Source organism: Antrostomus carolinensis, unplaced genomic scaffold (genome assembly GCF_000700745.2).
Source record: "Antrostomus carolinensis isolate BGI_N321 unplaced genomic scaffold, ASM70074v2 scaffold12854, whole genome shotgun sequence".
Taxonomy (NCBI): Eukaryota; Metazoa; Chordata; class Aves; order Caprimulgiformes; family Caprimulgidae; genus Antrostomus; species Antrostomus carolinensis.
In genome coordinates, this window is record NW_010311452.1 from 12,608 (window position 1) to 30,445 (window position 17,838).

Below are 17,838 nucleotides of genomic sequence, written 5' to 3' on the forward strand. Positions count from 1 at the left end.
GTCCAGCAAGATTGCATGGCTTTGCAGTTAGAAAGGGTCTGGAAGCTAAACTTAAAGCTACCACCCTTACCTTCACTGCTGACTTCCTGCATGGACTTAAAATTTGCCTAGGTGAAGTAGGTACTACTTCACTAACATCAGTAGTGCTATTATTTGAAGTGTCCCTTTATCCAAACATATGGAGAGCTGCTTTAGTGTGTGCTACATGGTCATTTATAGTGAAACTGTAACAACAAAATAATGTTTGTCACAAGAAAATGTGGAGCACAGAACCCTCTGTTTTTTCTTCCAGGTCATTCTCTCTCTGGAACATGGGCTGTGGGCTCCAAATCTTCATTTCAATACCCCAAATCCAGATATTCCTGCCTTACAAGATGGCTCTTTGGAGGTAGTTTGTAAACCAACACCAGTGAAAGGCGGCCTTGTCAGTATCAACTCTTTTGGCTTTGGAGGTGCTAATGCTCATGTCATTCTGAGGCCAAATGAGAACAAACACCAGCCTCTGGAGATTTATAACATGCCAAGACTGGTTCAAGTTTGTGGCAGAACCCAGGAAGCTGTGGAAATACTAATTCAAGAGAGCAGAAAGCATGGAAGATGCAGCCCGTTTGTAAGCCTGCTCAGTGATATCGCTGCAGTTCCTGTATCCTCCATGCCCTACAGGGGCTACACACTAGTGGGCACTGAGAGTGACATAAAAGAGGTTCAGCACGTTCAAGCATCTGGTAGACCACTCTGGTACATCTGCTCAGGTAGGTGTGCAGCTGTGGGTCCAGGATTCTGCATTCCTCTGTAGATGTGGGACTTGAACAACTGAATTCTGTGCTCTAATGTTGTTTTCCACTCAAACATGAAGAAATATTTTGCAGCCCTGAGATATGTCTAAGAGACTCATGTATCCTGTGTTTTATCTAATCCTCCCAACTTTGCTATCTTCTGATGATAGCAAAGTCCAGGAAAATAAAAATCAGTACCTAATTTAGAGGGTGTTAGAAATGTACAATATTTTGCTCTTAAATAGAATTCTTTCACTGCCAGAGCAAATGCATGATGTCTGTTCCTTTTATGCAATGTTACTAAAGCTCACTTTCTCCTTGCCTATCATGCAGGCATGGGAACACAGTGGAAAGGTATGGGCCTGAGCCTTATGAAATTGGATTTGTTTCGCCAGTCTATATTGCGCTCAGACGAGGCTTTGAAGAACACAGGCCTGAAAGTGTCAGACCTCCTTCTACAAGCAGATGAGAACACTTTTGATGACACTGTCCATGCATTTGTTGGACTAGCTGCTATTCAGGTAAGACTCAAATGACTGGTAGAGGGGGTCTTGGACTCAATCCACATAAGCATGCTTTGACAGGTTGTCAGCTTGGCCGGTAACACTCCATACTGATCAAGGGAAGCTTGTTTTGTGTCGTAAGCAAATGGCAGCTGTTAGAAATATCTCTCTGATAGGAGGAGTGTGTTGTACCCTTGACAGTTTTCGGCTCTGCCACTTGCAAGGTGCTTGGACAAATACTGATCTAAAACTGATTTGTATGTGTATCTGTGTGTGTGTATATGGGGCAGTTTCTCCTTTTAAGAGACTAGTGAATGTCTTTCAGGTTTTACATAAATGTTTGTGCCAAGGAACAAGGTTCCATGGAATGCCTCCTAAAATTTGTTTGCAAATTAACTAAATGATGCTAAATGCCATTTCTTCTAATTCTGTCAACGTGAGATTCATTGTTTCTCAATAAACTAGAGACAGAGCTTTTAAAGTGTCCTATAAAGCTGGTCTTGCCTCTTACTTTGTATAGACATGCTCTTGGCAACTTTCTGTTGTTGGAAATAGGTTCTTAGTGGAAGGAAGGCCCAAACAATACTGGAGTCGCGTAACGATTCTTGGGATTGCTTTGAAATGAGGCTGGTGCTGCAGTTGTGTGTAGGAGGGAAAAGCAGTGAGGCCAAGAAGAATGTCTGTACCAAAGAGCCATTTTGTAATATACTCATTACTGCTGTGTGCCTCTGAGGCCTGACACCTGCTTACTCTGGCATGGAATCACTGATCCTGTTTTTCCTTGTAGATTGCCCAGATTGATATGCTGAAGGCTGCAGGTCTGCAGCCTGATGGAATTTTGGGCCACTCAGTGGGAGAGCTAGCTTGTGGCTATGCAGATAACTCCTTAAGTCAGGAAGAAGCCATTCTTGCCGCTTACTGGCGGGGACGGTGTGTTAAAGAGGCTAAACTGCCGCCCGGAGGAATGGCTGCTGTTGGTAGGTATACTCTTTACCAAAAGAGTGATACAGGAAAGTACATCTGATTTCTCTTCTATGGCGTTGGGATAAATTTTGGTACTGAAATGTGTTGGTGGGGACAATCATGTCTGTAAGATTTTGGCTACTGTTGCCTGTTCTTTTTCTTCTGATGTAGAAGAGGTTATTAAATTTTGAAGTTGATATAATGGTAGTAATCTCTGACCTGGAATACAGCAGAATTTTGGTAATCAATCCAAAAATAAGTGGAAATTGAGACTCGATTTATTGACAGGTGACCAGTAACAGACGCCTGATAAATAACCTCCTTGAAAAGAGAGGTGAAAATCTAAGGCACTTGGGGTTTTGGCGATAGAGGGAGATAGATAGATATGTATGTATGTGCGTATACACGCACATACATGCACTTTTTAAAATTTTTTTAATTTTTTTTTTTTAAGATATTTCTGATTGTCTGCAAGAGTAATGAGATGTGAAACCAGTAAGCCAGCATTACGTACCAGGCAACTGGCTAGTGGAACTTAATGCCATTAGAACTTACTTGGGCCTAATAGCACTTAGGATGAAGCTTTCTTGTGAGCAAGCTTTGCTCAGTGTTGCTTTAAGTTGTATAGTTTTGTGCACTGTTGGGTGAAATTCTGACCTTTTGGACCCAGCAGTTTTTCTTCATGATGTGGCTTCATGGTCGCTTACATGTTTAAAAATAAATTTATTATTGGTAGCATTGTTGTTCTTCTGTTTCTTATTACTGGACATGGTGGTCAATTAAAAATTGAAACACTTCAAAGAAAAGCTGTTGCAGGTCTAACGCAGTATGTTTGACTAGGTTACTTGTTAATAATCCTGGACTCCTTACTTTAACTAATGCTACAAAGGACTACCTACCTAATTTAGCTTTTTTTTCCTTGATATTAAATACATTACACTCTTACTGCCAAACTTATCTCCAAGTGCTGCATATAATGTTTTTTGTAATCTGATTTTGAGTTCAAGTTCTTCCTGTGGCTTGTATCCATGTAATATATGACCAGATGCTGCATGTGTTAAGTTGGTTTAAGCTGCTAGAGTTGTCAATTTCTGTGGATATTTTGTGACCCTCTCCTGTTCTTGCTCAGATTGCTAAGGGCAAGATGAGGCAAAACAACCAGTTCTGTAACTTCTTTGGAAGTGTGTGGGTTCCCCCTCAGCCCATCCCGTAACGGGGTGGTACAAAGATTCAGTCTTCTGTTCTTGTGCTCAATATCACAGTGATAAATGTCATGTTAAAGCCCTGAGGTAAATATCCTTAGCTTTTGCAGAATCACTTTTGGGGAAAGGAGGGATGTCTGTCTTTCTCTTATGAATCCTTCCTGGTTTTGCAAAATGCTGAATTAAGCACAGTGATTGTGCAGTTAAGATTGCCTCCCATTATGAGGGAGGGGAGAAACTCACTGCTAGAAACACTTGTGTTGTCCTGAGGTCTTCCTTCTGCAGGTCTGACGTGGGAAGAATGTAGGCAACGCTGTCCTCCAAATGTGGTACCCGCCTGTCACAACTCTGAAGATACTGTCACTGTTTCAGGGCCTCTGGTGAGCAAGGAGCCGATACGGTGCATACTGGAGTTCCGGTTGGACCGGTGAAGTTTTGGTTTGAAGAAAGTGTGAAGCTGAGTTAAAGTTCAGCTGTTTGCAAAAGGGATCTGGGTTAAAGTGGTGGGAGAGGACACGGTACTCTGTATAAACTTAAACACTCAAATGTTCTGTGAGAGAAAGTGATGTTAGTGCTTCAGTAAGCTAGTAATAAAAGTTCTCTTATGGTGAATAGTCTTATAGCAAGGGGCAAAATAAGTGATAAATTATAAGACTGAGAAGGACAATAACCTCATCCCAAATATAGCTTGCCTTAAGTAGCAAGTGATGAAGGGCATGGGGGAAGTACAGTGACTCGTACAGATCCCCAATACGTTGTGAGCTTTTACTGAGTTCGCTTACATTCTTTCTTTTAGGATTCTGTGAATGAGTTTGTAGCCAAACTGAAAAAGGATGGCGTGTTCGCAAAGGAGGTGCGCAGTGCTGGAGTCGCATTTCATTCCTATTACATGGCATCTATTGCACCAGTGCTGCTCAGTGCCCTGAAAAAGGTAATGCTGCCAAACTATGGCTCTCATGACTTATGCTTGGGCACTACCTGGATTTGAGTATAGGTGATGTTGAGCTTAAGAGGATTCCTTTCTTTAAGAGGAGAAGGAAATCTCTTGAAGAGCACGTAGGCCTCTGTGAGACCTAAGGTTTGAAGTCCAATTGCATCAAGCAGAAGGGAGTCCTGAGCAATCAAGCTGAGAAAAATAGCCTGCAAAAAGGAAGGGCTGCTTGTTTTTGCCTATCTTATCATTATTTATGACATGGAAGTCTTCTTCCTATCCCTCTCCCTTGTCTGTCTGTAGGTCATTCCACACCCTAAACCTCGTTCAGCACGATGGATCAGTACATCTATCCCCGAATCTCAGTGGCAGAGTGATCTGGCTAGGAATTCTTCTGCAGAGTATCATGTGAACAACCTAGTGAATCCAGTGCTGTTCCACGAAGGTCTGAAGCATATTCCAGAGAATGCCGTTGTAGTAGAGATTGCTCCACATGCTCTTTTACAGGTACTGTATTAGGTTGTATCAGTATGATACTATATTGATACGCTGCTGCAGGAAAGAGATTGAGGGTCTGAGGACTTAGGGAATGCTGCTGTCCCTCCCCGCAACCCTGGCCCGTTCTAGTTTCTAGAGAGGCCCGTTTCTAGTTCTGAGAACCCTTTCTCCCTCCAGTACTTTTGAGTCTCTCTTTTAATATTTTCTTGATTTTTGAATTTGTTTGGTTTGGGTTTTTTGGGGGGCTGATGTACGTTAATATTAAAATACATATATGTATAAAAATACCAACACATACCACTTCCTCATCCAGACATTCACATTTTTGCCTTTTTTCATTGCCATTCATTTCACATAGTTGATAGTCAGCTCTCTGAACTGTGCAATGAGTAAGAAGAGCTTTTCATTGTTTGGATCCAATGGATAGTGTGTGCAGAATTTGGAGTGAAGGGAGAAATTAAAGACTAACAGGCCTTCTCTAAGAAAAATGTGTAATCACCATCTGTACACTGAATTTGGTTTGAGGTTCTTGTCTTAGAAAGTGGTGGCTGGTAGTGGTGTTTTTCTCTCTTGTCCTAGACCAAGTAGTCTTGAGACCACGGGAGCTTGCTTTCTTCATAAACTCCTTTCCCCTAGTGATCAGATCACTATTCCTTTCTCCACACCTGTAAGAATTGATCTTTATGGAAGTAGCTCCATAGTAGAGGATGCAGAACATGAGATACATTAGGATGCACTTGCTCCACAAGATCAGTGTTGCGGTCTTGTGTCTGTCCCTTAAGTCTCAATCAAGTACTGGTCTTTTTTATTTGGTCTGTGGCGTACTAGAGGAGAAAAGTCTTAAGAATCGTAGTTACTTGTGAGTCAAGTTAAATAGTTACACAGTGCTTCTGAGTTCCAATCCAGTATATATTATGTCATGTTAGTCTTATTTATGCTTTGAAAGTGACTTGAAAGGAGAATCAAAGCAGAGCTTTTAAGTTAGGCAGATATTTTTATCTATAAAAAGATTTTACACTTCATGTTTAAAATAATTGTACAACTCTGGACTCTTAACACAAGTGACTAAAAACTTGCGTCAGCTGGGTTTGAGAGTGTTCTGATTTTCTCTTCCCTCAGTTCCTTCTCCCATTTAAAGACCATGGGAACAAGCTGAAGAGAAGATATAAGTTGGGTCAGATGTTGAAGGCTTATTTTTTTTTTATTTAATAGCTGTTGCTTGGAAAATGCTCTAGGGTGCTTCAGACTAAAAAGGACTGCTTCTGGGAGTAAGGGCCTAGGCTATGTGTGGGGTTCCTGTGTGTGCGAGTGGGAGGCTTGAGAGGGTGATCTTGCAGTTTTTGAAGTGCAACTTTTGATTCCACTTGACAACCTGCTTGGGAAAAGGAGGTTTGTGTTTTGGCAGAATTTCATTAATATTACATAGGTTCTGCTTTACCAGATGTACAACTTCTTGAGTTGATGGAAGGATATTGTGCTGCTCTTCCTTTTCCCCGTTAAAATGGTGTACGTTCTAGCACCTAGCATGGAATTCTTGGCATAGAAACAGAAGTGGTATGAGATATATAGAGAAAAAATCAGAGACAAAGTAGTAAGTAATGCCTTCCACCAGTGATTTATGGACTCTACTTGACCAGGCTATCTTGAGGAGAGCTTTGAAACCAACTTGCACCGTTCTACCTTTGATGAAGAAAGAGCACAAAAATAATTTGGAGTTCTTCCTAACACAGACTGGAAAGATTCATTTAACTGGGTAAGGAGACTAAGGGAGGAGGGTGAGTGGGGTATCAGTTAGGAGAGAATTCAGGTCTCTTCTCCAGCATGCATATCTTCACAAGGATTGAAATACTCCTTCAACATTGAAATACTCCTTCAACAAACCTGGAAAAAAAAAATGGAGTTTACATCTGTGCTTTACATATTTAACAAGCTCACTTATTAAATGTTGCCTTGGATTAGAGACTGCTTGGGCTGGGAGGGCCTTTTAAAGAGGAGTCTAACTTTAGGGGCCTAGGAACCTGGAACTAGCTCTTGGAAATAAACTTTGCATCTTGTAGACTGTTAGAATTACAAATTTGGCTGTACTAAGTGTTCATGGTACTCCTGGAAAAATCTCAAGACATGGAGCCCAAAACCAATTACTGTCTGACCTCTAAGTATTATAGTAAATTTTTTTCTCATTTTTTTTCTCCCCTTCCCTCCCCACTGCCCTGCCCACCACGCACACACATTGTCTTGATACTTTTTGTCTTCCTAGGATAAATGTTCTTGGGAATAATTTGTTTCCACTTGTGGAATACCCTGTCCCAGTGGGAACACCCCTTATTTCTCCATACATCAAATGGGACCACAGCCAGGACTGGGATGTTCCAAAAGCTGAAGACTTTCCATCAGGTTCCAAAGGCTCTGCATCTGCTTCAGTCTACAATATCGGTGTGTTTGCTGTTTGGGTTTGTTTGTTTGTCTCCTTCCTGCTTTACCCTTGCATTTCTTTTATAAAACTAAAAAAAGCATACTCAAAGCAGTGTCCTTGAAACTGTCTTCTGAAGCTTAATGTGTGGCTTGGATTGAAAAAGACAGGATCTTCTTCTGAAATGGGATGAAAGAATATGAACAGAGCAGGAAACTGTCTTGATTCAGACTCACAGTAGTTTTAAAAGCTGCATGTTGCCAGGCAGGATAGTTGCGGAAACCACTAGAACCTCTTAAGGATACCGAGGGGAAAAGACCTCTTCATTACAGTGGTTTTATTATTTTTATTCTGCTCTTTATTCTTTCACAGATGTGAGTCCTGACTCTCCTGACCACTACTTGGTTGGTCACTGCATTGACAGCAGAGTCCTGTACCCAGCAACTGGGTACCTAGTACTGGCTTGGCGGACTCTGGCACGGTCTCTTGGCATGGCTATGGAGCAAATGGCTGTTATGTTTGAAGAAGTCACAATTCATCAGGCAACTATCCTTCCCAAAAAGGGTGAGTGAGAGTGTGCTGGTACAACTGCAGATCTGTGTAATGAAGATGAATGGAGTGGGAGGAAGGAAATGCAAGGGGAAACAAAGGAGAAAATATGAAGAGATGTGCAACGTGACTGAACAAATAAGTGAATTCATACAGTCAAGTAGCACATGTTATGGTCATCTTTATTACATGTTGTATGCAGTGAGTCTGGAGATGGTGAAAGAGAAGGCTCTGCTTGAGGATAGTAGCAATGAATCTGACCTCTGACAGACCTCACAGTCCTGTCTTCCTTCCTCAATGTTTCTTGCAGGATCAGTACAACTGGAAGTAAGACTCATGCCTGCTTCCCACTGCTTTGAAGTGTCAGGGAATGGGAGTCTGGCTGTGAGTGGTAAGTGAAGGAAGTGTAAGTGTATGCACTGTCTTACTAAAATCCATTGTTTATGGACACTGATGATTTCTTATTCTTGCCACTGTGCCCATCAGGGAAGATTTCCCTCCTAGAAAACACTGCTCTGAAGAACTTCCATAACCATCCAGTTGACTTTCAGACTCAAGCAGACATGAGGTCAAAGTCTGGCCTCTTGAAAGAAGACATTTACCAAGAGCTGCATCTGCGTGGATATAATTATGGACCAACTTTCCAGGGTGTTCTGGAATGCAACAGTGAAGGTGAATTTACTTTCTACAGAAGAATGATGACTATGGTTATTGTAAGGATGACTATTTGATCTTTTAATTTCATTTGTATTAACTGAAACAGTCCACCTGACTATGCTTTGTGTGGTAATTAGACTTGGTGTGTTAATGGAGAATAACCAAGGGTTCTGCCAGAGCATTTGGAAAGCTGTTATTTCCAGTGTAGAACTGACTATTGGAGTTTACAGGGGAAGCTGGGTACATACAGCAGACTTTGCATTTGATAAGCAGTGACTTCTGGCATCTGCTGAATGACAGAATCACAGTGAGGCTTACCCTTCCTCTTCTTCTGCAGCAACCACAGGGAAAGTTCTGTGGAATGGGAATTGGGTGACCTTCCTTGACACCCTGCTACACATGATAATCTTAGCTGAGACTGGACGCAGTCTGCGTTTACCCACCAGGATTCGCTCAGTGTGTATTGACCCAGTGCTCCATCAAGAGCAGGTGTGCCAATACCAGGAAAATGTAGAAGGTAACGTCTCTCACGCTTGGGCTCTTGCTACTGCTTTAACTGCTGTGTGGATGAATGTATGACTTCCTAAGAAGCAGGATGGACTTTAGGGGACCTTCTTAGTCTCCAGGCTGTTCTGCACCTTCTGTAGCAGCTTCTGTAACAGTCTTGACATGCAAACTTACATTTCTTTCCTGTCTTTCAGCTTTTGATGTTGTTGTGGACCACTGTCTTGATAGCCTTAAAGCAGGAGGTGTTCAGATCAATGGTCTTCATGCTTCTGTGGCACCACGACGACAGCAGGAACGGATCCCTCCCACCCTGGAAAAATTCTGCTTTGTGCCCTATACTGAGAGTAACTGTTTGTCTTCCAGTGTTCATCTTCATGCCTATCTGGAGCACTGCAAAGGTAGAGTGGGATTTGGTTTCTTGTCACACTAGGGGAATCTTCCAGCCTAACAGAATTGTCTGAGAGAAGCTGTTCATACTACTTCAGAACATCCAAGAAATAAAACATTGGTCTCTATAGAAGACTTCAGCAAGAGTCCTTTGTCTGTACGCTCACTAGAAGCAAAAAGCTACTTCTGCCTGAGGTATCTCTAGAATGTGGGTACAAGTAAAGCTGTGGGGAAGTTGGAGAAGCATCTACCCATCTGTAACAGTCAATGCAGTGTCAGATGGCACAACCCCTGGTGCAAGCAGAGGGGCACAAATCATCTTCTTTAAGGAGAAATCCATCCCAGTTGCTTTAAACACTGTCAGGAGAGCCTACTTCCTCAAGTCTTTAGCTTCCTTATTTTGTTTTTCCCTGTGAACTACCAAGATGGGTAAGCTGCCATTTCTATTCCCACTTGGTTGTGGACACAAGAATATATCTGAGGAGGGAAACTGAGGTTCATGTGGGGAAAAAAAAAAAAAGTTTGCATTTGCTGCAAGAATAGAATAGGAGCAGCTTAGTCGATTGTGAAACCGATAGCCTAGTACAGCACTCTTTGGGTGGGAAGACATCCACTCAGCTCATCACTTTAATTGCCTTTTCATCAAAGGGAAAAAAATTATTATTTTTTTAGAATTTCTTACTCTAGTGATGAAATTTGCTTTATCTTGAGACAGCAGTTTTGTCTTTCTACTTTGGTAAAGTGTCTTCACACTCATCCTTTGATTTGGTGATAGATATAAAAGATCTAATACTGTCCCCAAAGTTTTTTACATAAGCTGTAGTGGGATTTTTATTTTATTTTTTGTAATGCTGTTTCTGATATCAGTCAAGATGAGCTATTTTCCATTTGGTTATAAAGAAAAAATGCATTTTAGTATTTTTGAATCTGCAGAAACTTAATTTCTTCCACAACACCCTAAATCAGTCAGAAGTTTTCTGTTAGTTGCCCACTTTCAGTCAGTCTTGCCACAGGTGATTTTGGTGTGTTAGACTGTCTTGCCACAAAGCCCACTTGTTTGAGGACCACAACTACTGCACAACGTGTAATCCTGTGAATGTACAGGAGCATGCACTATATCTGTGTGGCTAGGCTAATGATACAAGATGCTGGAATTTGTGGTGCTGATCAGCTGGTATAGCAAATAGAGACAAAGAGGAAAAGAAAAACCTTTGGAAAAATCTGACTCTTCCTTTTGTTTCCTCTTCTATTCCACAGATCTGATCCAGAACTTACAGGCTAAGGTAGCAGTGCATGGGGTCAAATTAGTTATCCCTGGACTAGAAACTGCAGTGGCTGCTGCAGAGTCCTCACCCATGAAGAAGGGCCTTCAGCATATCCTTGCTGAAATCTGCCATCTGGAACTGAATGGAAACCTCCATTCTGAGCTGGAACAGATTGTGAGTCAAGAGAAAATGCACTTCCAGGACGACCCTCTTCTCAATGGATTGCTAGATTCTTCAGAGTTGAAGACTTGCCTGGATGTGGCGTTAGAGAACATGACCAGTCACAGGATGAAGATAGTAGAGGTTAGCTGGAAGCCCAGTATGGGACCACAGCTGGTGTTTCTAAGCCTTCCAGTAACCTGACTGCATACTTCTGTTGTTCCAGTTATAATTCTGTGTATCATTCATGTTTCAACTTGGTTTCCCCTTTTCCTTCCCCTTCTCTTATCGCAGGCACTTGCAGGAAGTGGACATCTGTTCTCTCGTGTCAAAAGTATTCTGAATACTCAGCCCTTGTTGCAGGTGGACTACATTGCCACTGACCACATCCTGGAAACTCTTTCAGCTAGTGAAACAGAGCTACAAGATGCTGGAGTTTCCTTTAGCCAGTGGGATCCATCTAACCTTCCCTCTGGAAATCTGATCAATGCTGACCTGGTGGTATGCAACTGTTCAACAAGTGTTCTTGGGAACACCACTGAAATACTCTCTAATTTGGCAGCTGCATTGAAAGAAGGGGGGTTTGTTTTGCTACACACCCTTCTTAAAGGTGAAACACTTGGAGAAATTGTCGGTTTCCTTACAAGTCCAGATCTGCAGCAGAAACACAGCTTCCTGAGTGAGGTAAGCCTCCGGGGAGAACAAATACTTTCTCGGTGGATAGTCTAGAGTATGCTGCTTGCAGATGCTCTTGTGATGAATGTTGAGTGGACATCATTTACATCACTTTCCACTGAGGCTTGCTGCAGGAATATGTAATAAACACCTCTTTGGAAGAGAAAGTTGTGAATTTCCACAGATTAGGTTGGGAGAATAAACTGTTAATTCAGTCAAGAAAGCCTTTCTTAATGAATCATAGAATGTTATGGGTTGGAAGGTAACTTCAAGATTATCTAGTTCCAGCCTCCCTGCCATGAGCAGGGACACCTTCCACTGGACCAGGTTGCTCAAAGCCTCATCCAACCTGGCCTTGAATGCTTTGAAGAAGGGGACAACTTCTCTGGGCAACCTGGGCCAGTGTCTCACCACCCTCACAGGAAAGAATTTCTGCCTCAGATCTCATCTCAATCTCTCCTCTTCCAGTTACAAGCCATCACCCCTTGTTCTGTCCCTACCTGCCCTTGTCCAAAGTCCCTCCCCAACCTTCCTGTAGCCCCCTCAGATACTGGAAGGCTGCTATAAGGTCTCCCCAGTGCCTTCTCTTCACCAGCCTGAACAGCCTCAACTCTCTCAGCCTGTCCTCATAGGAGAGGTGCTTCAGCCCTCAGATCATCGTTGTGGCCTCCTCTGGACTCGCTCCAGTAGGTCCTTGTCCTTCTGATGTTGGGGCCTCAGAACTGGACGCAGTACTCCGGGTGGGGTCTTACAAGAGCAGTGTAGAGCGGGAGAATCCCCTCCCTTGACCTGCTGGCCACACTTCTCTTGGTGCAGCCTAGGATGCAGTTGGCCTTCTGGGCGGCGAGCACACGTTGCTGGCTCACATTGAACTTCTCATCCATTGGCATTCCCAAGTCCTTCTCCTCGGGGCTGCTCTCAATCATTCTCTGTCCAGCCTGCATTTGTGCTTGGAATTTCCCTGACCCAGATGCAGGATCTTGCACTTAGCCTTGTTTGCACAGGCTCACCTCTCAAGCCTGTCGAGGTACCTCTGAATGGCATCCCTTCCATCCAATATGTCCACCACACAGCTTGCTGTCTTTGGCAGACTTGCTGAGGGTGCACTCAGTCTCACTGTCCCTGTCATCGACAAAGATGTTAAACAGTGCTGTTCCCAATACCAACCCCTGGGGAACACCACTCATCACCAGTCTCCACTTGTACATCAAGCCATTGACCACAGCTCTTTGAGTGTGAACATCCAGCCAATTCCTTATCCAGAGAGTGGTCCATCTGTCCAGTCCATGTCTCCCACTTAGACACAAAGATGTCATGCAGGACAGTGTCAAAATGTGTGGGAAATTATTCCTCGTCATTTGTGTATCTATATAATCTGTATGAAAACACTGACCAGGACAGTCCTTTATAGCTAAAATAATGTGCTGCATTCCTGGATGGGGTACAACTTTATCACTGTAGGATCCTAAAATGCTTCAGTATCAGAATATCTCTCTTCCTTTTGGTATCACTGCTGGGAGTGAGACTTTACAAACTAGTTAGGCTCTTCTAACATTGAAGATCTCCCCAGAAAGGAAAGCTTTTCTTCTGTACTTTTTTTTTTTTTCTTCCTCCTTCCTTTCCTTCTTCCCTGCTTTATCTGATCCCATAATGAGATACAGCAAAATAAAGGGCAGGAGGTTCAGAGTGTCTGCTTTATATCTGCAAACCAGTATATCACACAGATGAATTAATGCTAATGCTGGCACAAGAGGAAGAGAGTGAGTGGCTAGAGCTGGGACATCACTCTTTCTTGGCAGCTGTTAGAGTAATCAGTAGTGGAAAACTGCCCCTTTACAAATCATAGGCGTTCCTTCTGCAACCTGTGCAACCTGTTGTAGGGAATCTGCTTTAGCAGCGGGGTTGGACTAGATGATCTCCTGAGGTTCCTTCCAACTCCTGTGATTCTGTGTTTCCTGATCTGAGGGGGTGTAGTCTCTCAGATTGTCTTTTAGAATAAGAGTTGCACTTATGATAGTTTAACTTCTTTGTTTATAAATCTGGAGTGTGGTAGTTGGACTCTGAGTTTTGCAATGACATGGATTCTAGCCCTTCATTTTCTGCAAAGATTTTTCAAGATCTGAGAAGAAAGGGTGAGTTTTTCGGCTTTGCATCCTACCCAGTAAAGAAGGGGATAAAAAGAAGGCTGTGAGATGCTCCTGAAGCTCATAACTTAAAATCTAGATCTGTTGTGTCAGTAGCCTGGGATTAGCAAATCCTATGGATAAGTTACATGTGAGTTGAGTACACCTGCTCTAAAGAAAATGATAGTACACAGGTAAAAATAGGTAGGACTTAATATAGTTCTTAAAGTTTTCTAGATAGAGATAGTGTCCCTAGTCCTCAATATAAGGGATTGTGCTGTAAAAACCTTCTACTGTTTTGTTCCTGATGTATGAAAAGCAAATGTTTGCTTTTTCTAAGAGCCCACAGTCATCTTTATTTCATTCAGGTAGTAGAGCCTCAGTGTTTCTGGATGTGCCATACATGCATTTTTATTCTCTTATTTTTCTGAAATGCTATTTCAGTTCAACTTAGGTGTATACATGCTTCTTCCTTGCTAGTCATTGGCTGCTTCTCCCCAACCTGCTGCAGATGAAGGGTTTGGGTGACTTGTTTTTTCATGTTAGGTCCTATGTCCCATTTTACATTTTATGTTGCAGAGAGGGCTGATGTTACGTAGACTGGTAACATCTAAACTCATTGTTTCCGCTTCTTTTATTTTCTGTGATGGAATCTGTAAATTTTGTTTGGCTGTGGAGATGTGCCTTACTGCTCTGTTTTCTGCACACCTGGTAATGTGGTAAGACTAGTTCCCTAACCAGAGCTTCAAGATACTTGTACTACTGCTTTCTGAGCATCTTTTAGGGAAGAAGGAATAGTCTAGACATGGATAAAATACTGTTATGTTAATCAAATATATATTTGTACTGAGACAATAGAGAACAGATGCCAGGATTTCAAGCAAAAGCAAGAAAGAGGTAGATAATGCCTGTTGTTCCTGGTGAAGCCATCTTTGAGGAGATTCAGCCTGAAGTGTGGATGTGACTTGTATTTCTAATTACTTTTGACTTTCCTGTTAATTGTTGTTTTACCTGATTTGACAGGCACAGTGGGAGGGATTATTCAGCAAAGCCTCACTGAATCTGGTCGCCATGAAGAAATCGTTCTTTGGCTCAGTTATTTTCCTGTGTCGCCGGCAAGCCGCTGCTAAAACACCCATTTTTCTGCCAGTAGATGAGACCCATTATAAGTGGGTTGAATCCTTAAAGGTGAGAATTTGTGTCCTGCATACCTCAGTTTCCAAGTCATTACGCTTTCTAAATGAGATATTTAGCAGTGCTAGAAGAAGAGTATGTGTGCGTGTGTTCAGATACTTGTCTTAAAGTAGTTATTCATCTCTGCCTCAAGGGTACAAGGGCTATTTCCTTTCTGTAGTTCTTAGTAAAACAGTTTGGGGTTTGTCCCATAGGAGATCTTGGCTGACCCATCGGAACAGCCTGTGTGGTTGACTGCCACCAGTTGTGGGAACTCAGGAATTTTGGGAATGGTGAACTGCCTCCGCCTTGAAGCAGAAGGCCACAGAATCAGGTATGTAAGCATGCCCTTGAGTCACAGTTGGAGATGTTTTTGTGTTAGCTTCTTTTCAGGCCTATAGCAAAACAAACAAAATGACAACTCTTGGTTTCTAGGTGTGTGTTCATTTCCAACTTGAACCCTTCATCAGCTGTCCCACCCACAAGTCTTTCTTCCCTGGAGATGCAGAAAATTGTTCAGATGGACCTGGTGATGAATGTGTATCGTGATGGAAAGTGGGGCTCTTTCAGGCATCTCCCATTGCAGCAAGGTAACTCCTTTGAGGTCTGAGGATCACTTGCAGGGCCTTGGGTCTGAATGGACTTTGAACAGAAAATGAGTAGCTATTGTTCCTTTTTTTTCTTTTCTTTTCTTTTCTTTTCTTTTTTTTTTTTTTTTAATGGATAATTTGGAATTTTTCTGTTCCAGCTCAGAGCAAACAGTAGCATGCTTTAGTGCCAGGAGGAGGGATGGGAAAGTATTGCAGAGTAAGAAAGGGCTTTCTGGAGAGCAAATGGAGGAGGAGGTAGCAATTACATAAGGAATTTACGCATTCTGGAAAGTGTGTGCCTGTGTTAATGTACGTAAAGTTCTTATTGTGCCGCCTTCTGCAGCACAACCTCGGGAGTTGACAGAATGTGCCTATGTAAATGTGTTGACTCGTGGAGACCTCTCATCTCTTCATTGGATTGTCTCCCCACTTCGACACTTCCACACAACTAATCCCGCTGTTCAGCTCTGCAAAGTCTATTACGCATCTCTCAATTTCCGGGACATTATGCTGGCCACTGGAAAGCTTTCTCCTGATGCTATCCCTGGTGAGTTAAAATTACACTACAAGAAAATGTATTTATGTATTACTGTTCTAGAATTTATTCACTTAATCTCCTGAATGTTAGTTATGCAGTGGGTAAAGTGCGTATCACTTTTCGTGTTGCAAGAAAGCATACCCTTGAAAAGGGAAGTATAGCCCTGCTGCAGGACTGTACATCAAAAACTCCTAAGTTCTACTTCCAGTTGCAGTCCCACTTTTCGTATGGCAAAATCAGTAAACCTTGCTGTGAGGAAACATTACTACATTACTATCCCATTGCATAGATATCAAGCATCAAGCGAAACAATTTGATAGAGGTCCCAGAGATGGGCAAGGTACATACTGAGGTGAGAATGTTGAAGTTTCATGCTGCCATGCTACTAGATGTGCTTTGTTTTTAGGGGAGAAAAATGCAAGGTGAAGTAATTTCCAGACTACAAAATGGAGGTGATAATATCTTGCCTCATAGTGAGTTAAGAATTAATGTAATGACTGTTAAATTGTTTTAAAGCTCTGTTTAAAGGAGAGGGGCAGAACATGTAAAAAGTACATTTGGAGATTCTTACAGGCCACTTGACTAGGGCTGAGTTTCCCTTCATGACTGAGTTAGACTCTACCTAAAATGGCTGTTTGCAAAAATTAGGGTTTCACAGGGAAGCTATTTCTGCTGTGATCATCCTTTCTAGTTTATGTATCATTCTTTTTCAAAGAGGAACAAAATGGCCTCTGAAACAGCACATTTCTGTGAAATTTATCAGATGAAAACTGAAAGCTAAAGCAAATCATCAAGGAAAAGGATTAAGATTTAATGAGACTAAGTCCTTTTCCACTACTCTCGTAGCAACAAATTAACTATGGTGATTTATGAACTGTGTGCATCGTAGTCAAATCCCAGCACTTTTTCTGTCTCTGGAGTTCCAAGTTTCAGGGACTACTGTTGTTGTAAATTCTTGACCAAGGGATATTTTGAAGATAAATTTCCTTTGTAAGAGATGCAAACATTCTTTCAGGTAACTGGGCTTTGCAGCAGTGCATGCTGGGCATGGAGTTCTCCGGACGGGACCTGGCTGGAAGAAGGGTGATGGGATTGTTGCCAGCAAAGGGGCTGGCTACAGTGGTAGACTGTGACAAGAGGTTTCTATGGGAGGTGCCTAAAAACTGGTAGGTCAACTTCTATTTTCTGGTTTGTGTATGTGGTTAAGATTGCCCTCCTGCCGGAGGCTGATGACAGACCTGATCGGAGCAGAGAACTGCACTCTGAGAAATGGTTACAGAACTATAGTCTCCTGAGCAGCTGTAGGATTTGGCTTAGATTGACTGCAGGAGTTGAGTACTAGTTTTTGTACCATGCCTTGAAAAGATTTTCATCTCTTGGGCTCTTATCTCCAGGTGTTTCAGTATACACTGGTATTTCAGTGTTGGTTAGTTACTGAAATATTTTTGCAGAAGGATGAAACTCTTGACTGTGCTTGGCAGCTGTGGTAGTCTGCTGTATGACTGAGAACCATTTATACTTTTTGGTCTATCTCGAGTTTAACCTTTCTATTGCAGAAAAATAGGTATCAATCATCAGGAGAACCTAATAGTCATTTGCATAGCTAAAGATACCTTCTCCCTTTCACTTTGCTTCTTAGGACTCTGGAGGAAGCAGCTTCAGTGCCCGTGGTTTATGCCACTGCTTATTATGCTTTAGTGGTTCGAGGCAGTATGAAGAAGGGTGAGAGTATCCTTATTCACTCTGGCTCAGGAGGTGTGGGCCAAGCAGCTATTGCCATTGCCCTGAGCATGGGCTGCCGTGTCTTTGCTACTGTAGGTGAGTACTGAGGGCTCAGTGTTACAGTGGGGAAAAAAAAAATTCTAATATTTATATATGATAAATAGAAAGAGGAAATGTATGTATGTGCGCATATGTGTTTATATATAAAAA

At 42.2% G+C, this 17,838-nt stretch overlaps 1 protein-coding gene across 2 annotated transcripts in view; it reads left to right on the plus strand.

Moving 5' to 3' along the window:
• The window catches only part of FASN (fatty acid synthase), a 37,106-nt gene that overhangs the window by 7,188 nt on the left and 12,080 nt on the right, over positions 1 to 17,838 (plus strand). The window contains exons 8-28 of one of the 2 annotated variants that reach the window (XM_010166748.1): positions 293 to 752; positions 1,110 to 1,297; positions 2,067 to 2,256; positions 3,730 to 3,824; positions 4,241 to 4,375; positions 4,679 to 4,882; positions 6,511 to 6,626; positions 7,131 to 7,306; positions 7,656 to 7,847; positions 8,143 to 8,223; positions 8,319 to 8,508; positions 8,831 to 9,006; positions 9,191 to 9,394; positions 10,641 to 10,951; positions 11,102 to 11,491; positions 14,629 to 14,793; positions 14,994 to 15,112; positions 15,214 to 15,368; positions 15,712 to 15,915; positions 16,922 to 17,072; positions 17,546 to 17,724. In XM_010166748.1, coding sequence (XP_010165050.1) covers positions 293 to 752; positions 1,110 to 1,297; positions 2,067 to 2,256; positions 3,730 to 3,824; positions 4,241 to 4,375; positions 4,679 to 4,882; positions 6,511 to 6,626; positions 7,131 to 7,306; positions 7,656 to 7,847; positions 8,143 to 8,223; positions 8,319 to 8,508; positions 8,831 to 9,006; positions 9,191 to 9,394; positions 10,641 to 10,951; positions 11,102 to 11,491; positions 14,629 to 14,793; positions 14,994 to 15,112; positions 15,214 to 15,368; positions 15,712 to 15,915; positions 16,922 to 17,072; positions 17,546 to 17,724 — 4,081 coding nt within the window. Of the gene's footprint in view, positions 1 to 292; positions 753 to 1,109; positions 1,298 to 2,066; positions 2,257 to 3,729; positions 3,825 to 4,240; positions 4,376 to 4,678; positions 4,883 to 6,510; positions 6,627 to 7,130; positions 7,307 to 7,655; positions 7,848 to 8,142; positions 8,224 to 8,318; positions 8,509 to 8,826; positions 9,007 to 9,190; positions 9,395 to 10,640; positions 10,952 to 11,101; positions 11,492 to 14,628; positions 14,794 to 14,993; positions 15,113 to 15,213; positions 15,369 to 15,711; positions 15,916 to 16,921; positions 17,073 to 17,545; positions 17,725 to 17,838 lie in introns of both variants that reach the window. The other variant, XM_010166747.1, reaches the window with a different exon arrangement.